Source organism: Maylandia zebra, linkage group LG1 (assembly GCF_041146795.1).
Source record: "Maylandia zebra isolate NMK-2024a linkage group LG1, Mzebra_GT3a, whole genome shotgun sequence".
Taxonomy (NCBI): domain Eukaryota; kingdom Metazoa; phylum Chordata; class Actinopteri; order Cichliformes; family Cichlidae; genus Maylandia; species Maylandia zebra.
Genome location: NC_135167.1, coordinates 28,045,034 through 28,065,651, shown reverse-complemented (window position 1 = coordinate 28,065,651; position 20,618 = coordinate 28,045,034). Strand labels below are relative to the sequence as shown.

The 20,618-nt window shown below is 41.1% G+C and overlaps 1 protein-coding gene across 5 annotated transcripts in view; it reads left to right on the top strand.

Annotated features, from left to right (window-relative positions):
* The first annotated feature begins 1,600 nt into the window (after positions 1-1,600).
* The window catches only part of dmxl2 (Dmx-like 2), a 41,621-nt gene continuing 22,603 nt past the window's right edge, over positions 1,601-20,618 (top strand). For 3 of the 5 annotated variants that reach the window (XM_076884306.1, XM_012916970.3, XM_004543476.3), the window contains exons 1-19: positions 1,602-1,982; positions 10,464-10,589; positions 10,854-10,925; positions 11,047-11,125; positions 11,302-11,446; positions 13,384-13,450; positions 13,551-13,723; positions 14,096-14,276; positions 14,399-14,579; positions 14,697-14,915; positions 15,016-15,287; positions 16,035-16,298; positions 16,501-16,730; positions 16,828-17,030; positions 17,552-17,673; positions 19,446-19,535; positions 19,669-19,777; positions 19,876-19,995; positions 20,114-20,341. In XM_076884306.1, coding sequence (XP_076740421.1) covers positions 1,896-1,982; positions 10,464-10,589; positions 10,854-10,925; positions 11,047-11,125; positions 11,302-11,446; positions 13,384-13,450; positions 13,551-13,723; positions 14,096-14,276; positions 14,399-14,579; positions 14,697-14,915; positions 15,016-15,287; positions 16,035-16,298; positions 16,501-16,730; positions 16,828-17,030; positions 17,552-17,673; positions 19,446-19,535; positions 19,669-19,777; positions 19,876-19,995; positions 20,114-20,341 — 2,968 coding nt within the window. In that variant the 5' untranslated portion in view covers positions 1,602-1,895. Of the gene's footprint in view, positions 1,983-10,463; positions 10,590-10,853; positions 10,926-11,046; positions 11,126-11,301; positions 11,447-13,383; positions 13,451-13,550; positions 13,724-14,095; positions 14,277-14,398; positions 14,580-14,696; positions 14,916-15,015; positions 15,288-16,034; positions 16,299-16,500; positions 16,731-16,827; positions 17,031-17,551; positions 17,674-19,445; positions 19,536-19,668; positions 19,778-19,875; positions 19,996-20,113; positions 20,342-20,618 lie in introns of all 5 variants that reach the window. The other 2 variants (XM_012916969.3, XM_012916968.3) reach the window with 1 other exon arrangement.

Below are 20,618 nucleotides of genomic sequence, written 5' to 3'. Positions count from 1 at the left end.
AGCTACCATCTCTCCTATGGACTTTTTAATGTCTACAGTCTCAGATCAACACAGCCCTGCCCTTCCCATATTAGATTCTTGATGAATGTGTGTTGTTGTTATTCAGCCTGGTTCAATGTGCCCCTTTTTAACTTTGAGCACCCGCCCCCTTAAACCTCTCTGCACGTCCCTGCTTCTTTGGATGTTGGCTGCCTTTTGTTTTGTTCTCTGTCAAGATGATCCCACACTGCTTCATAATGTTGATGTCTGCGCTCTGGGAAGGCAAATCCATAACCGATAGTGTTTCTCTGTGTGTGCATGATTTTAATGCACCAGCGGTGTGTTTGGGATCATTGATATGCTGAAAAAGGAAGGTGCTGCCAATCAGATGCCTACAGATGGCATTGAATGGCAGCTCAAATTTTATTCTGTTTTTTCTTCGTTCATATACATACTATCAGCTTTTCAGTTAATATCACCTTGTTGGTGCAAAATAATATCAAACTGTTGTATTTTTCATAGCTTTAACTAAAAAATTGGAAGCTTTTGCAACAGGCTGCTAGTAACAAATTGCTTAAATATACAATTTAAAATGGGTTCTTAACAAACACAAAAGTGGTTCATCCCGTGGGTTATGTGCTTCTTTTATGCTTGAATGATCCATTGGTCAGTGGCTTAACAAACAAACAAACAAACATGCGTTTAACACCCCAGGTACAAAAACTGGACTGAAAATGCATGAAAAGGCAGTCTAAAGAAAAAAATTGAAAGGCCTTGAGAAAACGTGAAGAACTATTGCTCAAAACCACTTTGAAAATTGCAAGATGTGTGCTCATTGGAAGCAAAATATCATGAAATAAAGTGTGACTCAAGACTTTTGTACAACACTGGAAATTCTAATGTTAAAGAAATTGTTTGTGACATTGAGACCAAAAGACAAATACATTATTTTACAAAACTGAAGTGAAATTAAACAGGGAAAGTCTCCGTTTGGATCATCTCTAGATTTATTAGCTTTTCTCTAAAGAAAAAGCAGGAGTTTCACTGAAACATTGTGCCACATGCATCCTAAAAGAAACTAACTAACTAACTAACTAACTAACCGTAACCAGTATGTCTGCAATCTTAGCCACCTTCTTTCAGCTGGCAGTGGCGAACCACAAAGGAGAAGAGCCACAGAGCTCTATGAATGTGTGTCTGATCAGTTATAAAATGCCCTCACTGTTGTATTTTAAATGTTTTCTGTCCGCAGTATACACATCATATTGTCTAAATTAAAACCCACCCTTTACCACTTTTGATTTAACCCGTTCAATTAGACCCCGGACCCTACATTTACAAGCAATAAATTGAAATCCACAAAGATGGAGTCCCTTAAATACAGAAGAGTGCTACTAGAACAGCTGAACAACATGACAGATAAAAGTACAGTTGATTACTGATATGAACTTTATGTCATTCTATAACATAGATAGGAGGGCTTAAGCACACACCTTTCTCAGTGAGAAATACGCCCAGTGATGCCTCGCACACATATCCAGCAGTAAAGATTTCCAGTCTAGGTTGAGCTATCTAGGGCTTTTCAGTCGTGCCTGGACAACGCTGTGAATGCGCATGTCAGGATCGCTGCAGAGATCCCGCTGCCTCGGCTCTCACGATTAATCGTCGGGATGGTGTTGACAGCGAGAGGCAGCAGGCGGCCGTTTTTACACGTTTAAATAAATGTCAGGACCTGATAAAATTTATTTATTCAAGTCCAAGTCAGGTTCTCCGCAACAACACCGTTTGTGGAGGACGAAGTTAATGTTAATGATGGAATTCCCAGTCTCTGCTGCTAGATGGAGAAACCGAAAGGGTGGACTCGTTATAAATAATTAGAAAAAAGAGAGCCCGTCTGCTGCTAAAATAAAAGGAAAATGCATCTGCACCAGGTGCTGACGGGAGCTGTGAACCCAGGAGATTGCTGCTATTCGGTGGGAAGTGTGAACGACATTCAGTTCACGGTAAGATTTTATTTTGATATTGTTTGCTCAAAGATGACACCCATTGAAGCTAGCGACTAAGTTAGCTAGCTGGGTAGTTAGCTAACCAGCGTTATATTGGCTGTAAACGGGCTGGCTAGCGAGCTAAAGCACTGGCTAGCCGGGTAGTGTGCTAGCCAAACTGCCGCACCGAGTGATTCACAAACAGTGGGTTGAGACTACGCGGGGCATCCGTGTCACGAGCTCCTTTTTTAATTTACCGTGACAGTCAGTCACCGATAAGCAGGACCCCACGAGTACATGATCCGCTGCGGTGTTTGCATTAGCTATTTACGTGAAGGTTTTTGACATTATTCTCCCCAAGAAATTTTAAAACAACCACTCAAATGACCTTTAGCTGCATCTCGTAACATTAGAATTACTGCAAGGGAATCCCTTTGCGCAGCCATAACATTTATTGGCAAATATTTGCAGTGGGATACGCGCCGGTGAAATTCGTTTGCAGTGCAGATTAGGGGCGACTTGTGTGTCAGGGTTTGACGACGTTGCGCACCTTCACAGAAGGAAAACGCTGTGTTTGGTGTGTTTGCAGAACTAGCTTAGCTTGCTCCCATTTGGCGTTAAATCCTCCTCACAGATCGTTAGCTCGCTGTCATCCTGGCATCAGCTGCGCCAGCCGTGACGTAGAGAGCCTTATATGGATACATGAGTTAGGCAGCTGAATGGCCGTGTTTTGTCACTGGGGAAGAGCATAATCAGAAGACATTTGCCATTGCTTTGACTTATAAATGAGTTACATTTTTCATGACCAAGTGTTTGATGTTCTTTAGAGGTTTACAGTTTTAGATGGGGCAGTCGGACATCAGTCACATAGACTTGATGGGTTTTTAGGCATCTTGATCAAACGCTATTATCTTGAGCTGAGTCTGCCTCTGTTGCGTGTTGTGTGTTAAAGATATGTTAAGATCTATCTCAAGTCGACCCCGAATACATAGACAAGTCAATATTTCGCTTTGTGCTACAGGACATGGCAAGAATCTGTAATGTCACAGTACACAGTCATCTTTCACCCCCAACAAATTGACAGGCTGAAGTAAACGTGCAGCAGAATCCAAAACTGTTGCTCTCTGTGTTGGTGTTGAATCGATAGCAGAAGAGGAATGATGACTTTACTGATAGCCTGATGAATGTACTTTATTTTGGCTTATTACAGCTGCCAGATCTGGGCTTGTTCCTGTTGCCTATTAATGAGGTGGTGTTTTGTCATTGCGTCTTTCAGTATCCTCAAATATGCGCTACAGCAAAGGACAAAGATGATTTTGAAGCTAAAGCATTGCATATCGCTTTGCCGAAAGGGCCCAGTTTCTGTGCCTGGTGTTTTCTTTCAGTGTCTGAGAGGGTATTTGAAGAGCACTGGGCTTCATGTCCAGCAAACACATTTACACTCCCACTGACCCTTAGGGCTCGGAGGCCAGATCCTGACAAAACGCACGAACACATACGTACATATCTAATCTAGAGCAGCCATGAGGGCACCAGCTTCAGCGTGGCGTCTGCAGTGTTTCATTCTAAACTATCAGCATTGACATATTGACAGAAATCAGAAGAGATATTTTTAAATAGAGTTGGAAAGTGAAAAACAGAGATGTTGCCTTCTCTCTGTGCAGTGGCCTGATAGATGGTGGTTATGTGCTGAGAAACCAGAACAGTTTGATCTATAAGTCGGAATTAAAGGGAACAGTACATATTTAAAAATATAATATTGGCAGATTTTTAATAATCACGTGTTGTTTTTTCTGTCGTTAACTGTGGCTAACACACAGCTGTAAAGTTTGGTTAGAAAGATCATTTTCATGTCTATTAAAGTGATTCTTAAGCCTTAGTCGGTGTCTTAATATCTGTAAAAAGCCTAGTGGGTTTGATATGCAGATCTGCAGATGTGTGATCTGCTAAAAATAGAATACATCTGTAAACTAAGCACAAGGAGAGGAGGAGCACGTACTCCCTCCCAAAGCTCCATATTTCTGAAAATGTTCTTATAGTTACTGCAATAGAAGAAGGTGCTGCACATTGATCAAAGATGGATAGGATTGTCTAAGATTACATAAATCTTGGCCAAAAAATGTTTGTTAATTATGTATCTATGAAGAAAAAGTGTCACTAAAACAGGTCCCCTGTTGTTCTAAAAGCAACCTGCCTGGCTGGCTACATTGATTCAGTTGAATATGCTATGACTACCTGAGAGAATGAAGAATGATTGAATCTAGATGTTGTATTTGGCATTAAAACATTCATTGTTTTCTTGCAATCTTGCTGCAGAGAACAGTAAAGACCATGCCATGTGACTATAAGTGGAAGAGTCAAAGTACAGGTCTGTGCCATACAATTCGCAAGGGTTAACATCTTACAGACTGATAGACTTACCAGGTTACTGCAAGTCAGAATTGATCAATCCTTTAAAGAAAACAATGCACCAAAAGCTTTTTATGTTTACTGTAAGTCCTGCTAGCTTGCACAAATATGCCACAGATGGTAGCAGCTGGGGCTTTGGAACATGATCACGTGATTATGTAAAAGTGGCATTTGATGTAATGAAGGCAGAAGTGATCTCTCACTTTGTTCCTCATATCTACTTTCATTACCACAGAACACAATTACATTCACTCCTTTATTTTAAAAGACATTAACAAATACCTCTCTGTCATTATGCAAATAGCATTTAAAATGAGACTGGCAAAATGTCCCTCGTTTCTTTAGCTCTTATCAGTAATAACACATGTTATAGATACCTGCGCTGTCTTTCATGAGAATCACGATTTTTTGGCTTAGAATTGAGATCACGATTCTCTCACGATTTTCTTTTCCAGTATAAATATTTATTGCACTTATTAAATGCACATCAACTTCGTAACAGTTGAAAGTGAACATAAAAACAATAAATAAACATAAAAACAACAAATGTCTCACGTTTTGTTGTTGCCGCAAAATGTTGTACTGCTTGAAATTCCGTCTCCACCGTTGCTCGACACTGCGTGTATAGAGCAGGTAGTGCAACAATAGAAAAATAGTTGCGGGACAGCACTGTGTAGCGTTTGTCTAGGGTGTTGATCATTTTCCTAAATCCCTCGTTTTGCACAGTGTTGATGGGAGCCATATCTTTGGTCAGGTGATAAGTGATAGCCTCTGTAATTTCTTTGTGCCTGCGGGAGTTCGACGGGTATAGGGAAGCACTGTATAAGGGTCCCGTTATTGATGTTTGGGTGGTTGACCGGGACGGATTTTCTCCTGTCACTTTCTCGTCATCCCTGACGTGCTCTCCGTTATTTTTTTCCCTGCTAATTTTAGCATCACATGGCACAGCTTCTGTATCACGTGGTATAAGGCTCCGCCCTTGTCATTTGTTGAGCAGGAAGAGTGAGCGCTTGTTTTCATGCAGATTACGTCCCGGATCAAAATTCGGTACAATCGGCATCTTTGTCATTTTTTTTTCTTTTTTTTTTCTTTTTTAAATCGTTGTCATTTGGAAATGAGATCGCACATAAGTATGAATCGACATCGCGATTTTCTAACGATTAATCGTGCAGCCCTACTCTCAAGTAGATAGTGCTCAAAAATACATAGTTTGTATTAGAGCTGGGCGATAGAACGATAACGATATGTATCGCGGTATAACTTTTTCTCGATAGAAAAATTAAACTATCGCGATAGACCTCGCTGCTCTTGTCCTCTTTAAAAAAAAAACAAACAAAAAAAAAAAAAACAACCAATCCAAATTAAGTAGCGCAGAGCCGAACCAATCACAGCCGCAGCGTCACGTCACGTGACTTGTTACGTACAGCACAAGTGCCAAGCCGCACATGTGTATTTGTTTGGGAAGCAGCCAGCCACCGTACCGCCCGGGTAATGGAGGAAATGAGTGTGCCGACTAGAAAAATCAACCGAGTGTGACCGAAGAGAAAACAGATGATGGTTCCAATGCCGGAGAGATTGTCGAACGGAAGAGCCATAGAAGTTCCGTAGTGTGAAGGTATTTCGGCTATTTCAAGTCTGACAAAAAACAGAGTAGCGTGCACTGTAAATTGTGCCGAAAGCAAGTCTGGAAATACAATAAACTGGTGCATGCGCTACGTCCACACGTACCCGGGTATTTTTGAAAACGCAGATTTTTCTATGCGTTTGCACCTTTCGTCCACACGTAAACGGCGTTTTTCCGTCACTGAAAACGAAGATTTTTAAAAACTCAGTTTTTGCATTTACGTGTGGACTAGAAAAACGGAGAAAATGCAGCGTCAAAGGTGTGCGCATTTTTTGACGTCACACTGTGCGCCACGTTATTGTTTCGGTGAAATGAATTTCTACAATACTGTTACTGTTAATTGTACTCTCTGCAGTGTTTAAATGCTTACATATACACACAGTTACTGTCCCTCCACACATACGACTCGGTTCTGCTTCTATGCCCCAGCTTTGTTTACTTTTTCCCACCGAGGCTTCTAGACTTCTGATTGGCCAACCTTTCTGCACGGTTAGGAATCTAGCGCCACCTGCTGCTTTGGCATGTTCATAGCAGCGTTTTCCTTCATTTCTGCCTTTATGTGTGGACGGGATTATTTTTTAAAACGGAAACGGAAAATCTCCGTTTTCAAAAATACCCGTGTACATGTGGACGTAGCCTCAGTCTCTGACTGGAAGCGCTAATTCGTCATTCGGCTTTTGTCAGACTAAAGTAACTGTTAAAACTGTTTGAAAAGCTCAGCTATACAACAAGGAGAGATTGAGAATTTCCTTTTAGTTCTCAGTTTATTTGATATTGACAAAAGTTAGTCAGTTTTGTCTGTTCTTCTGTAAAACAAACTAAGATTTATTTTTAGAATTAATATTTTGTTTCTAAGTGGAATTGACAATTTAGTCTGTTTCGTTTGTTCTATTTTGAAACTTAAACGCTTTAGCGGCTGCCTTTTGTGTAGTTTGCAATATTTGCCTTTATTTATCTGAAAAAGTCTCATGTTCCTTAAGTACATCTACCCTGTTGAACGTATTATGGGAAATAAATATTTAAATAAAAACAAGCTGCTGATTATTTCACATTTTACTTGTGAGCAACGGCACATTTAAATCTTACAAATATAGTTATTTGGCTTATATCGTGATAGATATCGTTATCGCCTGAAATGAAAAAAAAAAAAACATATCGTGATATGAAAAAATCTTATATCGCCCAGCTCTAGTTTGTATTTAACAGAAAACTGACAGTTTATTGTTTCTTTGCTTGATTGCAGCTCTTTCGACAGTAGACAGACGATATTTATCCATTGGCGGCAACATTCTTCATATAAGCAGCTTATATGTCTGACAGGGAAGAAATGCAGCTCCATCAGGGTCACACTCGTTAAGTCGGTGGATTTAGAAGCTGTAGATACTTGAGTGTGATGATCCAAATATATTCAGACACAATCAGTGGCCGCCTAATTTAATCTTTTACTGAATCAAATTACTATCCTAAAAGTTAGCTGGGCATTACATTGATTAGACTTTTCAGCAAACGGTGGTGTTTGCAATAGACTGCCATTTAAATAAATGTACTGTTGACTAAGTCATAGTGTTTCACGTCTCTTAGTTGATCTACTTTAATCTTAGAATCTGTCTCCCTGCCTCTCTAATATCCTTTCCCTTCTGCACACGAATAATGCCGTGCAGACAGATCAGAGGTAATGCTTGTCAGAGGCCAAAGATGCTATAGACAGGAGACGTGATTGTCTAGATGTGACCGTGGAATATCTCAGTCTTTAAAAACACCAAAATAAAAGACAAACCTGAGGTATAATTTGACCGAGAATCTCTTACCTGATGATGGTGACACTGTTGTATTTTTATGTTTTTTATCCATTTAAATCTTCTCTCTGTTTGTTACACGGTGCCAGTCTTTGTCATAGGGTAACGATACATGTATTTGTCCCAAACCAGTGTGGGACATTCAATTCAGAATGATTCCTTTGTTTGGTACACCATCTATTTGGCTCTATATACTCTAGAGCCAAGTTCCACCTGGATCATATTTGGCAGTGCATCAGTTGTCAGTTAGCAATAGCATGTGGATAAGCTTTGAAAGCTGAGCACACACTGCGATGATTATTAATCTTGTATGATGTGCTAACGCCATGTTTTAATAGTGTCTTTCCACACAGACTATCACACTACACAATCACAAAGCAGTACAAAGCACCATATATAACAAAAATATTATTTGCTTAGTACTCTATATTAAAATGCATCAAGTGTTGGCTTTTTTACCATGAATATCAGAATTAAATTTCTATTACTAAAAAATGCAGTCCTTTGTATGCCAACCCTCTATGTGGATTTGAGGATGATTTAAAAAAACAACAACGATGGGTCACCCTCAATTAACTTGGGTATATTTAAGCTCACTAGCTCCAGGTCCTGTTGTGTCTAAATGTGAATGTGAGGGTGCAAAGCAGTCCTAGACAGCGCGTGACGGTGACCGCTTTTAATTCCAGCTGTAATGTTCAGAGGGAAGTGTCGCAGTAAGAATGAAGTACACACTGCACCTCCCTTATTCCTTTCTACGTGTCACTCACATTTTAAATTATAGTATTTCAAGTATGGTCCTATGACAGTTTTCACTATAACTTCATCCCCTGATCGTCACTCAGTGTTATATAACTAGCTATAGCGTGTTTTGTGTGACCTAGTGGTTCTCAGCGTCTCCTCCTGTTCTCCTGAATAATGAAAGACACAAGCCGTCATCCTGACTGTACTGCTGCTGTGAGACCAGTTTGCTGGTGTCCTAGGTGCCGCTGTCATTCTGCTCATGTATGCCAGCTGCTGGCAATCAGCATCATATCAATTTACCTTCCAGTCGATGTTCCAAATCTTTATATTGTAGGTATTACACCGGGTCTGCACAAGTGTATAAAAATCCTTGCTGCTAGACTGTTGCTCATGCACTGTCTAAAACACAAAATGTAAATATTTTGAACATTTAATTTAACTTTTTAAGCTCCTCTTTGGTTTTATTTATGAATGAGACTGAAAGTGTGACAGTTACAATGTAATATTACTTAGTTTTGTGGCTCGCCCTTGTTCATCTGCCAAGATGAGAGCGAAAGCAGAAGTTTTGTTTATGAACGTTTGTCTGTTCAGCAAAACTGAAAAGGAAACAAAAAATGCACACTGTATGGACTTTACACCATGGATATCCTCCCATGGTTAAGTATTGCAGGTGGAAAGGAACTTGTCTGGAATTGGTTTTATTTGATTTGTATGAGAAGTAACTAAAACTAGTCTTACAGCAGTTATTCGGCAGTGCGATAGCATGCATATAATGGTGAATGTGATCAGTGAAATTTTTGTCTCATCAATGTTTATCAGTTTTCTTTAAATATTGTGTGAAATATGATCCACAAAATGTGTCTTAGACTATCTTAGATGCTGGGGATATGTGCCTCATATGCTTTTCTGTTTTAGAGCCTGATTGATTTATTGGCGGGATGATATTAGCTACTTTCAGTTCAATCAGTATTGGCATTTATAGCTGCTGACAAATGAAAATTAAATGAGAGATGGGAGAAACACCCTTCGAATATGTGGAGATTTGTCCACCAGAGGGCACTCTGCAACCTTCCTGTTTGCAACAGCGCTGAATGCAACAAAAACAACAAGCAGCTGTTCTAAGCGCAGTCAGGCAGAGCATAAACTAGTAAATAACTAGCCAACAAATGTCGGGAATATGTTTCATGTATCTAAAAAGGAAAACAAAATGTTGACCAGTACCAAAATATTAGCTTTTTAAATCCCCAAACATTGGTCTTAAAAATCCTGCATTGGCAAGGCTCAGGTCGTTCAGATGCAGTGTCACATGTGCTGTTAAAGGCTCAGTTTTTCATTCAGTGCCACATGAGAATGATGTTCACAAATGCTGTTTTCAATAAATCATGTGAAATCATGCTATAGTGCTATAAAATCACCACATATGTGCATTAAATGATATTATGATTGCAGTGGCTGATCAGTCCTGTGTATGCACTTTATTTTCAGGAAAATAATTTTTTTTCAGTGTGATAAATGGTAAAACCAAAAATGACCAATATCGGCGTGTAATAGAAACAGATCAGGAGGTTGTTTCAGCGACTGCAGAGTCACGCTGTTGTTATTCTTTCTCCCCACCATTCAGCTACGAATGTAATTTCCTGTAGATGCCTCTTTCCAATTGTTGAGCTGTTCTTTCATGCCTCATGTGATTGACACAGCTTTTGCAGATATTGTATATGCTTGGCTATATATTGTCCATGTAGTTAAAATCAAGTCATATAAATATTTGAAGTAGTAAAAATAGCATAGTGAAAAGATTTGCATATAGAATGATCTCCAGCTTCCAGACACATTTTGCAATTATTGTAATTTTAAATCTCAGTGTCTTGATTACATTTGTTGAATGACTTAAAATGTGATTTTGTTTTTCCTATACTCTGGTATTTTCAGGCCTATGGCTCAGGATGCGACGTAGTGATCTTGGCTAGTGACTTTGAGTGTGTTCAGATTATCCCGGGAGCTCAAAATGGAAACATACAGGTGGGCTGTGTGGAGTGCTCCCACCAGCTTGGCAGGGTAAGTGTTAAATGCTCACAGAGACACACTCCCACACACAGCTTTAGTTTTTTTTGTCCTGTGGCTAAAAGATTTTATCAATTATGCTGAGCGGAAAGAGGTAAATTTTTCCTCGTTTGCATTTGTCTTCAACTTCTCGTCTTCCTTTGCCATTTCGCTCTCCTGCACCACACCACACCTTCCTTTTTCCTGTGGGAGTGACTGTGCAAAAGCACTGATGGGGTGAGTAATGTTGTGATGATGAACACAGCTCTTTATTTTTAGATTGCTGCATCCTACGGAAACACAGTCTGCATCTTTGAACCTCTTTCTATCAACCCAAATAAACGCCACAAGGTGAGTACCAGAGCCAGCTTTTTAGGCAGATTTAAGGATTTAAATCAGTTTGTAGCAGATTTAATTACACCTTTGTTCCACTAACACTGCATGGTGTGTGTCGCTCTCCCACCACTAACAGCAGCTTAACTATCAGTGGCAAAAGACAGGACAGTTCTTCCTTGATGCCATCACCTACAACCTGGCCTGGGACCCACAAGGTACACAAATGCTTTCTATGATTACCAGATAAAGGCAGCTCCTTCTCCTACCACCCTTTGATTTGGCTGAAACAGCATGTGCATTATGTAAGAGTCACAGTTTGTATGTGGCTCTGCGTAGTGTAGTAGTCAACGTGGGACATGAGGTGTGTAACACAGTGCTTTTGTGTCCTCAGGGAACCGTATCCTAGCAGCAACCGAGCGACTCCAGCTGTGGGAACCTCCACTGACGGATGCCCTGATTGAGGAGGAGGATGGGCAGATGATTGACGACAAGCCCCACCCTGTCCTCAGTGACTGGAACTGTGTCTGGCAGTGCAAGTGCGTTTTGGCTTACATTCTATATACTGTTTTATTAAAAAACAAAACTCGCTGCGTCAGGGTGATGCGCCTTACAAAGCTACCGTTTTAGGATAAATACCTTGACATTTAACTAACCAGTAAATTAAGTGTTGAACAGACCAGATACTTTTTCCCCACCTCCTCTTATCTCTTTTTGTGGAATTGAAGATGTTTTCTTCAGCCAAGTTTGTCTAATTTTAAGTGGAATCTAGAAATTATTTAAAATCCGTTTTGAGAAAGTTGAGGTGGATTTTTAGACCTCTGCACTGAAAAGGTATTATATTTTTGGGTTCTGTGTCTGTCTACCTGCCCCATCCTTTTAAACATGATAACACTCAAATGCAGAAAGGGATTTTCTTCAAATTTGGCACCAATCTAAACAGGAAGGAACTGATTAGATTTTGTTTGTCAAAGGTCACAAAAAAAACCCTTTCTGGTCGTAACTGAATTAAATCATCATCGATGATAACATTAAACAGAAATAAAATTTAAAAAAAAAAAAAAAAAAAAAAAAAATATATATATATATATATATATATATATATATATATATATATATATATATATATATATATATATATATATATATATATATATATATATATATATAAATAAATAAAACACACAAATGTTCACAGACCATCATGTTCTTCAAAAACACTTTACAACACACAGTGTAATATGATGAGCATGCCCAGACATGGATGTCGGCTGCAACAAGGCAGTTATTCTAGTTTGTGTACCTTTGAGGCAACAGCTGAATATTTTGCATACATTATTTTTTCACTATTACTTTGGAAGTAAACGTTTTTTGGTCATTTTCTCTTATGCAGTGAAGAGTTAATCACTTCATTGTGCAGAATACATTCTGTAATCTTCCCTTTCCCTCATAAAACCTACAGTCAGTTACTGATTATCAAACACATCTGGCCTTACACGAAGACTAGTCTTCTGAGTCAGCAGGCAGTGCCGCTCTCACGCCTTAAGCTGTGTGAGTAGACACAGACATATGAAACCACATCTGTTACTGTCATATGATGACTAACAGAAAACTACGAAATGGTTGCGACCAACAGTACCTTGTGCACAAAGAAACAGACTGTTTCCATGGAGAAGTGGATGTTAAGGGTTTTGCTGACGCTTGACCACTAACCATGTGAGGTTAACTTTTTGCTGCGTTGAACGTGTGAAAATTATGGTGACAGTGTAGGAGCAGGTGAATAAAACCCCACTCACACAGGAATAGAGATCGATCCTTGACCATCTGGCAAACACCTGTGCAAAGGGGGGGAAACGAGTATTTCCCAGAAGGTTGGAAGTGGTTGCTGGGGAAAATAATGGCTGAAGCTCTCAGTTACAGTTGCAGTCCTATAGACCAGCGGTCCCCCAACCCCCGGGCCTCGGACCGGTACCGGTCTGTGAGTCGTTTGGTACCGGGCCGCGAGAGTTGAGGCTCAGGTTTTCAGGGTTTTTATCGGTTTTCAGCATTATTTTGTTATCGTTTTCATCGTTAACTCTGTTTTCCTGGGTCTTTTCACGTGTGTTATGAATAAATATTTTTTTTGGTACTGGTATTAGTTTTATTTTGTTGTATTTATCCACAACACCTTAAAGGCAAGTCCGTGAAAATATTTTCGGGCATAAACCGGCCCGTGGCGCAAAAAAGGTTGGGGACCGCTGCTATAGACTGCTCAGTGACGTTTTGCTATAGCACTTTCTTTGTGACGGATTTCACTCAACGAGAGCTTTCAATCTGATGGAGCTTCCATTTCCTGCCAGTTGAGAATCTTATTGCCTAACAACCATTGATTGCATTATGTCCAACGTGGTGAACAGCTCTTGAGGAATGTGTTTGGCATCACATGAGAAACCTTAATAGCTGATATTGTTTTTGTTTCTTTTTCCTTTTCTTTTAGGACCGCTGCGTCTGTCCACGCAGCCAAGTGGTCTCCTGATGGAGAGTATTTTGCCACAATTGGAAAGGTTGAAGATTCATGTTAACATTTTTTTATAAATGGCAAATTGTTGAAACATTTTTTTGTACCTCAGTTTGCCTATATAATGATTTTCTGCACATGTACAGGATGACTGTTTACTCAAGGTTTGGTATCCCACTACTGGCTGGAGATCCGCAGTGGTGGTCCAGGACCCGTCTGATAAAAAGCCTCTTCCTGTTCACTTCTCCTTTGTTTACTTGGCTCATCCTCGCTCGGTCACTGGTGTGTCCTGGAGGAAGACCAGCAAGTACATGCCCAAGTAAGAAAGCACACATGATCACACACATAATATGCTGTAAACGTGTTTATTTGTCCACTTTTGTTGTGCGTGCTTGTTGTCTTTTAAAGCCAGACATAATGTTTTGGCTATAAAATGAGGTTTTGCCTCCTTTGAGTGATGTGTTACTAGGCCAGAACGATATTCAGCGCACTTGGTTAAAAACGTGGTTCAATAACTGGGCATCCAGCAATAATTTTATTTTAGTCATGGGGTATGCATACTTAACTCTTGTTCTAAGAAATTGTTGTTGTGTCCCTAAAATGTGTTTTGACTGAACATTTTTAATAAAGGCAAAATGAATAAAAAAAAAGAACTACTGAAGGACGATTACATTCTTGTGTTATTTTCTAGGGGTTCAGTGTGCAATGTGTTGCTGACATCTTGTGAGGATGGAGTGTGTAGATTATGGTCGGAGACCCTGTTACCTGAAGACAGTCTGCTTGGTGGACAGATCACTGAGAACACACAGTCCTTCAGCTCTAGCCTGCCAGGCCTGGCAGGCAATAAGGACAAGATCCAACATGCTTTGGAGGTACACTTAGTTCAATCTCAGCAGAAATAATTCATAAATGACCAAAAAATTGAATATTTCTCAGAAAGGAATAACACAGACCTGTTCTCTTGCCTTTATTCCTGTGCTCCCTCTCTAATTAGTCAATCCACCACCTAAAACATCTGCGCCGTGGCCGGCGACGGTCCTCTGCTTTAGTGGCACACAGTGAGCTGCTGCCCTCTCAGCTGGGCACACAGGATGCACACACTCACCGCCACATCACTCATCATGCCAATGCCCTGTGTCACTTCCATATCTCGGCCAGTATTAATCCCAACACAGGTAGTGTTTTTTGTTGGACTGGGTTTTAAAATGAATCAATGTGCACATTGAATGGAGCTGTAAACTTAATCTAAGCTTGTGTAATATTTGTGCTCCTGCCATGTTTCTGTCTGTCAGATATCCCATCAGTGCTAGCTGACTCTGCAGTGTTTAACCCAGACGATGGCACAGGTGGCGGAGGCTTTGTGGTTCACTGGCTCAATAATAAGGATCTTAGCTTCACTTCATCCATGGACCTTTTTATGCTGCAACTCCGTAAATTCTCTGAACAACAGCTGGACCAAACTACTGAGGACCCCTTGGATCCTGAAGGATCCCCTATGAAGTTTGACTTTGGTATGACCAGGCTAACAATATATAAGGCTGCTTAAAACCTACCATGTTAAAGGGCATGTGTAAGACTAAATAATTTTTTGTTTTTGTTTGTTTTTTCCAGACCTGGATGAGATGTCTGACAAAGCATCCTCAGAGCAAGGAGAAGAGGGTGAGTCAGGGGAGCAGGGAAGCACCAAGGCATCCTCCCCAGGATCCAGCTCTAGCATGCCTCTGCCTTCCATGCTGCTAGAGAGGAAGATGGAGACTCTGATCACAGAGTGGAACAAGAGCCCAGACATGCTGTTTACCATCCATCCATTGGATGGATCTTTCCTGGTTTGGCATGTAAAATACTTGGACGAATTCAACCAGGGCATCTTCAGACAGGTTCAGGTGTGCGCAAAAATTCAGAATATGAAAAACATTTTTCAAGCAAATCATAATCTCTTTTCCTAAATTGTAACTTTTCTGTTTTAAATTGAATTCAGTCGTTTACTTGCTCGTACACACCTTGCTCACAGCACAAACTGTGTGACTGTTTTTTCTCAAATATAAATTGACTCAGCATTCCTCCAGCTGTATTTGACATTCAGAATATATTTTTTTCATTTTCTCCAATAGAGAATTATGGAGAGTACTCTGCACTTTATCAAGTTACCCACAGAATTAATGTTAATTAGCAAAAGCTGTTATAACTTACTGAAGGAAGTCTTTGTCATTTTAATAAAGTTAGAGCCCAAGTAATTTTTCACCTAATTTTCACTTTGATATGCAGCGAGAAGCTTGCACTGTAGCATCTGGCTGTCCTAGAAAGAGCAGCACTTCAGCACTCCTCTAAGGAGGACCAAACAGGATATTAAATTTAAAAGGACTGAATTTTGGGCTTCAGCTGCACAGATGTTTACATTTGTTCGAAAATATCCCTTTTGCATTGACTGCAAAAATACAGTAGAGTATGAAAAGACTTTAATGCTCTAATATTAAAACATATCTACACAATACAAGTTAAATACGTGTTTGAGTTGGTTTAGCACAGATGAGTAATCCAAAAGGAATATCATTAGGAAGCTGAATTATTATGTTGATTTAAGGGTTAAGACACTAAGAAAATATTCGCAACTGTTTTTTATTTTCCTCCAGGTGTCCTTCTCCTCCCGTATTCCGGTGGCGTTTCCCACAGGAGATGCCAACTCACTGAGTAAAAACATCCTCATGTATGCCTGCACTTTGACTGAGGGTGTAAGCGCTGGAGTAGGCAAGCAGGGAAGGATAGTCCAACATGTGTCCCACTCTGCTTCAGCCTCAGCTGGCCTTAGTTCTGCTGCTGTGACCTCCCCTCCCAACCCTCACATTAGTCCAGCTGTCATGATGGTCTCCAAGCATGTTGATGGATCTCTTAACCAGGTACGAGGTTGAGGTTAACCTCGCTCTTCTTTCTGAGGGCTTTGCTCACATGTTTTGATAAATTGCCACTTTAGCCCAAGATGTTTCCACAGGCTTGACGCAATTCTCAGACAATCTATCATTTTGCAGTTCACACTATAATTTGATGTTTTTTTGCATATTCTGTTTCCCTCACAAAAAGCTTTGATTCCTCTGTCTGCAGTGGGCTGTGACATTTGCAGAGCGTTCTGACTTCTCCAATGTACTGACAGTATCTCATAAGTTTCGGTACTGCGGCCATCGTTTCCATCTGAATGACCAAGCTTGTCACACAGTGCTGCCGCTGCTGCTGACCTCCTCTCACCACAATGCCCTGCTCACCCCTCCCTCAGCCCCTGGAAGTTTGGAAGGAGAGCAGCCTCCTACCTTTCCCCTACCAAAGGGTCTTCCCAGGTATAGCATGAAGTAGAGGTAGAGAACTGAAGCCGTCAATAATGGGTTTAGTTTGCTGGTGATAGGCTAGTAATTGTAACTGTTATCCATTATTAAGGAAGCAGCTTCGTAATGCAGCTACAAGGACCTTCCATGACCCCAACGCCATCTACAGTGAGCTGATTTTGTGGCGAGTGGACCACATTGGACCCCTGTCCTGCACTGGAGGCGTCTCAGAATTGGCCCGTATCAACTCTCTGCACACCTCTGCCTTCAGCAATGTTGCTTGGCTACCCACGCTAGTACCCAGCACTGTACTTGGTAAATATACCGTACATTTTTATATAAAGCTGATTTTTGAGTTGTTGTTGTTGTGGTGGTGGTGGTGGTGGTGGTGGTGGTGGTGGTGGTGGTGGTGGTGGCGGCGGCGGCTTAATAACAAGAATTTTGATTAAGAGGGACATTTTCACTCTTGCTGAGACTCTTGCTGCACTTAGTTATTTTTTTTGTCCAGGTGGCAGGAGGATATTCTCTCGGAATTTCTCAGGAAATACTGAACAACTGTCACAGCTACTCAGTTCCAGCAGTAGCAAACGAATCAGGAGTATGTTCCAGCTTTGCGGTCAAAATGCAGTGTTCTTCTGTCTTATTGATACTGATGCCATAAGTCTTGAAAGGAAAAAAAAATATACCCTTTCTAATTCAAACCCATTCTCAATCTAGTTTGTCCCGATTATTGCTCTTTGAAGAAGTTTTCTTGGATGGCTCCATTTATGAGTGTCCTTCAGAGTTATGTGCATTGCCCAATATTAAGCCTGCAATCTTTGTGTTGTGTCTAACAGGAACTTACTGTAACAGTGCCAGTGCCTGTTTCGTGGCATCAGATGGTAAAAACCTGCGTCTCTATCAAGCTGTTGTGGATGCCAGGAAACTACTGGATGAGCTGTCAGATCCTGAAACATCTGTGAGTATATATGCACTGTTTTGTTATTGCTCACTGCAATGTGATAGTTTTCGTTTAAGGTTTATGTGAATGTATCTGGGTTTTCAAAGGAGCTTGCAAAGAAAAGCGTCTGGACTTCTTTAAGTTGCTTGAAGACGTTTCACCTCTCATCCGAGAAGCTTCTTCAGTTCTAAGGTCAAATGGTGGAGAGTCCCAGATATAAACCTAGTGGGAGTGTCCCCCCACAGAGGGACAAAGGATCCCCTTATGATCCTCTAATCGCCTGAGCCAAGGTGTGAAAACGGGTGTGGGTCCCAATCAGCCAGAGTTTCGGGTGAGCTCATTGTGAAATCTGGCCCCACCCTATCATGCGATTTCCTGAGGTCAGATGGCCCAGGATGTGAGTGGGCGTTAAGGCGTCTGGGAAGGGATCTCAAAACTGGATTATAGATGGCAGACGGTGTCGTAAACCACCGCCTCTGTTCAAAGATGGTCGCTCACAGTGGACATAAATGGCTTCTTTCACTCCTCTTTCAAACCATCTGTCCTCTCTGTCCAAAATGTGAACCAGTTTTTCTCCAAGCATAACATCCTTGGATGCATTTCAGACCCAGCAACACGCTCAGACAAAAACTGGTTCACCCGAAAGACAAAACGCCAAAACACAGACTTAACAATGTGGTGTATGCTGTACAGTGCAGCGAGGAATGCCCAGACCTCTACATTGGAGAGACCAAACAGCCACTTCACAAGCGCATGGCACAACACAGAAGAGCCACCTCCACAGGACAAGACTCAGCAGTCCATCTGCATCTTAAGGATAAAGGTCACTCTTTTGAGGATGCCAATGTTCACATTTTGGACAGAGAGGACAGATGGTTTGAAAGAGGAGTGAAAGAAGCCATTTATGTCCACTGTGAGCGACCATCTTTGAACAGAGGCGGTGGTTTACGACACCAACCGTCTGCCATCTATAATCCAGTTTTGAGTTCCCTTCCCAGACACCTTAACGCCCAGTCACATCCTGGGCCATCTGACCTCAGGAATTCGCATGATAAGGTGGGGCCAGATTTCACAATGAGCTCACCCGAAACCCTGGCTGATTGGGACCCACAGCCGTTTTCACACCTTGGCTCATCAGGGGGTCCTTTTGTCCCTCTGTGGGGGGAAACTCCCACTAGGTTTATATCTGGGACTCTCCACCATTTGACCTTAGAACTGAAGAAGCTTCTCGGATGAGAGGTGAAACGTCTTCAAGTAACTTAAAGAAGTCCAGATGCTTTTCTTTGCAAGCTCCTTTGACTACGATGACCTGGATGACTGAGAACCTTCACAGACCTATCTGGGTTTTCATTACTCACACTGCGGAACTTTAGAATTTGTCATGAGGGACCAAGAACTGAGTTAAAATCAGGCTTATGTGTTGCTTTGTTGGCTTTGTTTGGCTTAAAGGTGTACACCAACCATAAAACAGCAGCTGTCAAATACGCACATTATTCACAGATGTTAACTTTTGCTATAGGCCAGCTTTTAAATAACCTAACAACTATTACATCAGTCACACAGATCCTGAATTTATAGGACATGTGGCCATGTTGTTTTTGAAGCAAAATATGTGTTTTCCTCATGCCCTTATAACAATTTCCAGACTTCATTCCTCTGTACAATATAAAAAATATTATGCAACACTTTCTACCACTCCAATGGTTTTAAATGAAATGCAGTATGATGAAATACAAAGTAGATTATGTGTTTTTTGTGTTTTTAGTTTTTCCTTGTATATCTCTTCTTAGAAACTCGTGGGCGAAGTGTTCAATATCGTCAGCCAGCAGTCCACAGCCAGACCCGGCTGTATCATAGAGTTGGATGCTATTACAAACCAGGTTAGCAGCTGCTCTGTATTTTTTCTCACCCACTTCAGATCAATGACAGACCAAAATTCTTGGCATGAACTACTGAAACCTCCTGATCAATAGATATAGTAAACTGTGTGATGCTATGTCCATGTGCCTCCAGTGTGGAGCCAGTACACAGCTGCTACATGTCTTCCAAGAGGACTTCATTCTAGGTTACAAGCCCCAGAAAGAACCAGAAGCAAACACACCAGCCTTTCCACCTGGGGGAGGTATAGCACTCTGTTAAACTCTGTGTCGGTCTGTTTATTCCTATTTTACAGCCCAGTTGTCATTAGATGACGATAATACTGCATTTTACTCTATCCAGATTACCAACCTCCTCCCTTCTCTGAGAAGTTTTTCCTGGTGGTGATCGAAAAGGATCTCAACAGGAACTCTGTTCTGCAGATGTGGCATCTACATCTTAAGTCTGTGCAGGCCTGTGTGGGTAAGTGTTTTGGTGCGTGAAGCAAAGCATTTATAGGTGAAAATGAAAAATAATGTGAAGTCTGCTTTTTTAAATTTAGATTAACTTGTCTCTTCTGATGTGTTGCCTCTGTGTGCAGATGAGCCAAGCCCAGATTACAGCTTCCAGAGCCAGCTGATGGTTCCCAATCAAGTTGTGAATGCTGACTCATCTCCAGAGACGTCTCCTGTCAGACCCTTGCCACGGTCAACTTCAACAGCTAACTTGCAATCTGCTAGCAAACTGATCCTCAGCTCGAAGCTGGTTTACAGCAAACGCCTTGACCTTCCTCATGGGGTGGAGGTTACTAGGGCGACCCCATCTGCAGGTTGGAATATAAACTTATGAGTATAACCATGCTGTTGTTGCTGATGTGTAAAAACTAGTGCTGTCAGCGTTAATCTCGTTAAAATGACGTTAACGCCATAACCGCATTAACGCGGTAAATCTCCGTTAGCGAGTTAGCGCGGGTCGCCCTATGCGTGGGGCTGCACAGCGCTAACGCATTAACGAGCTAACCTCGCTAACGCGTTGACGCCGTGCAGCTGACAGATTAACGCTGACAGCACTAATAAAAACTCTTTCTTTTTTCTTTTTACACATAA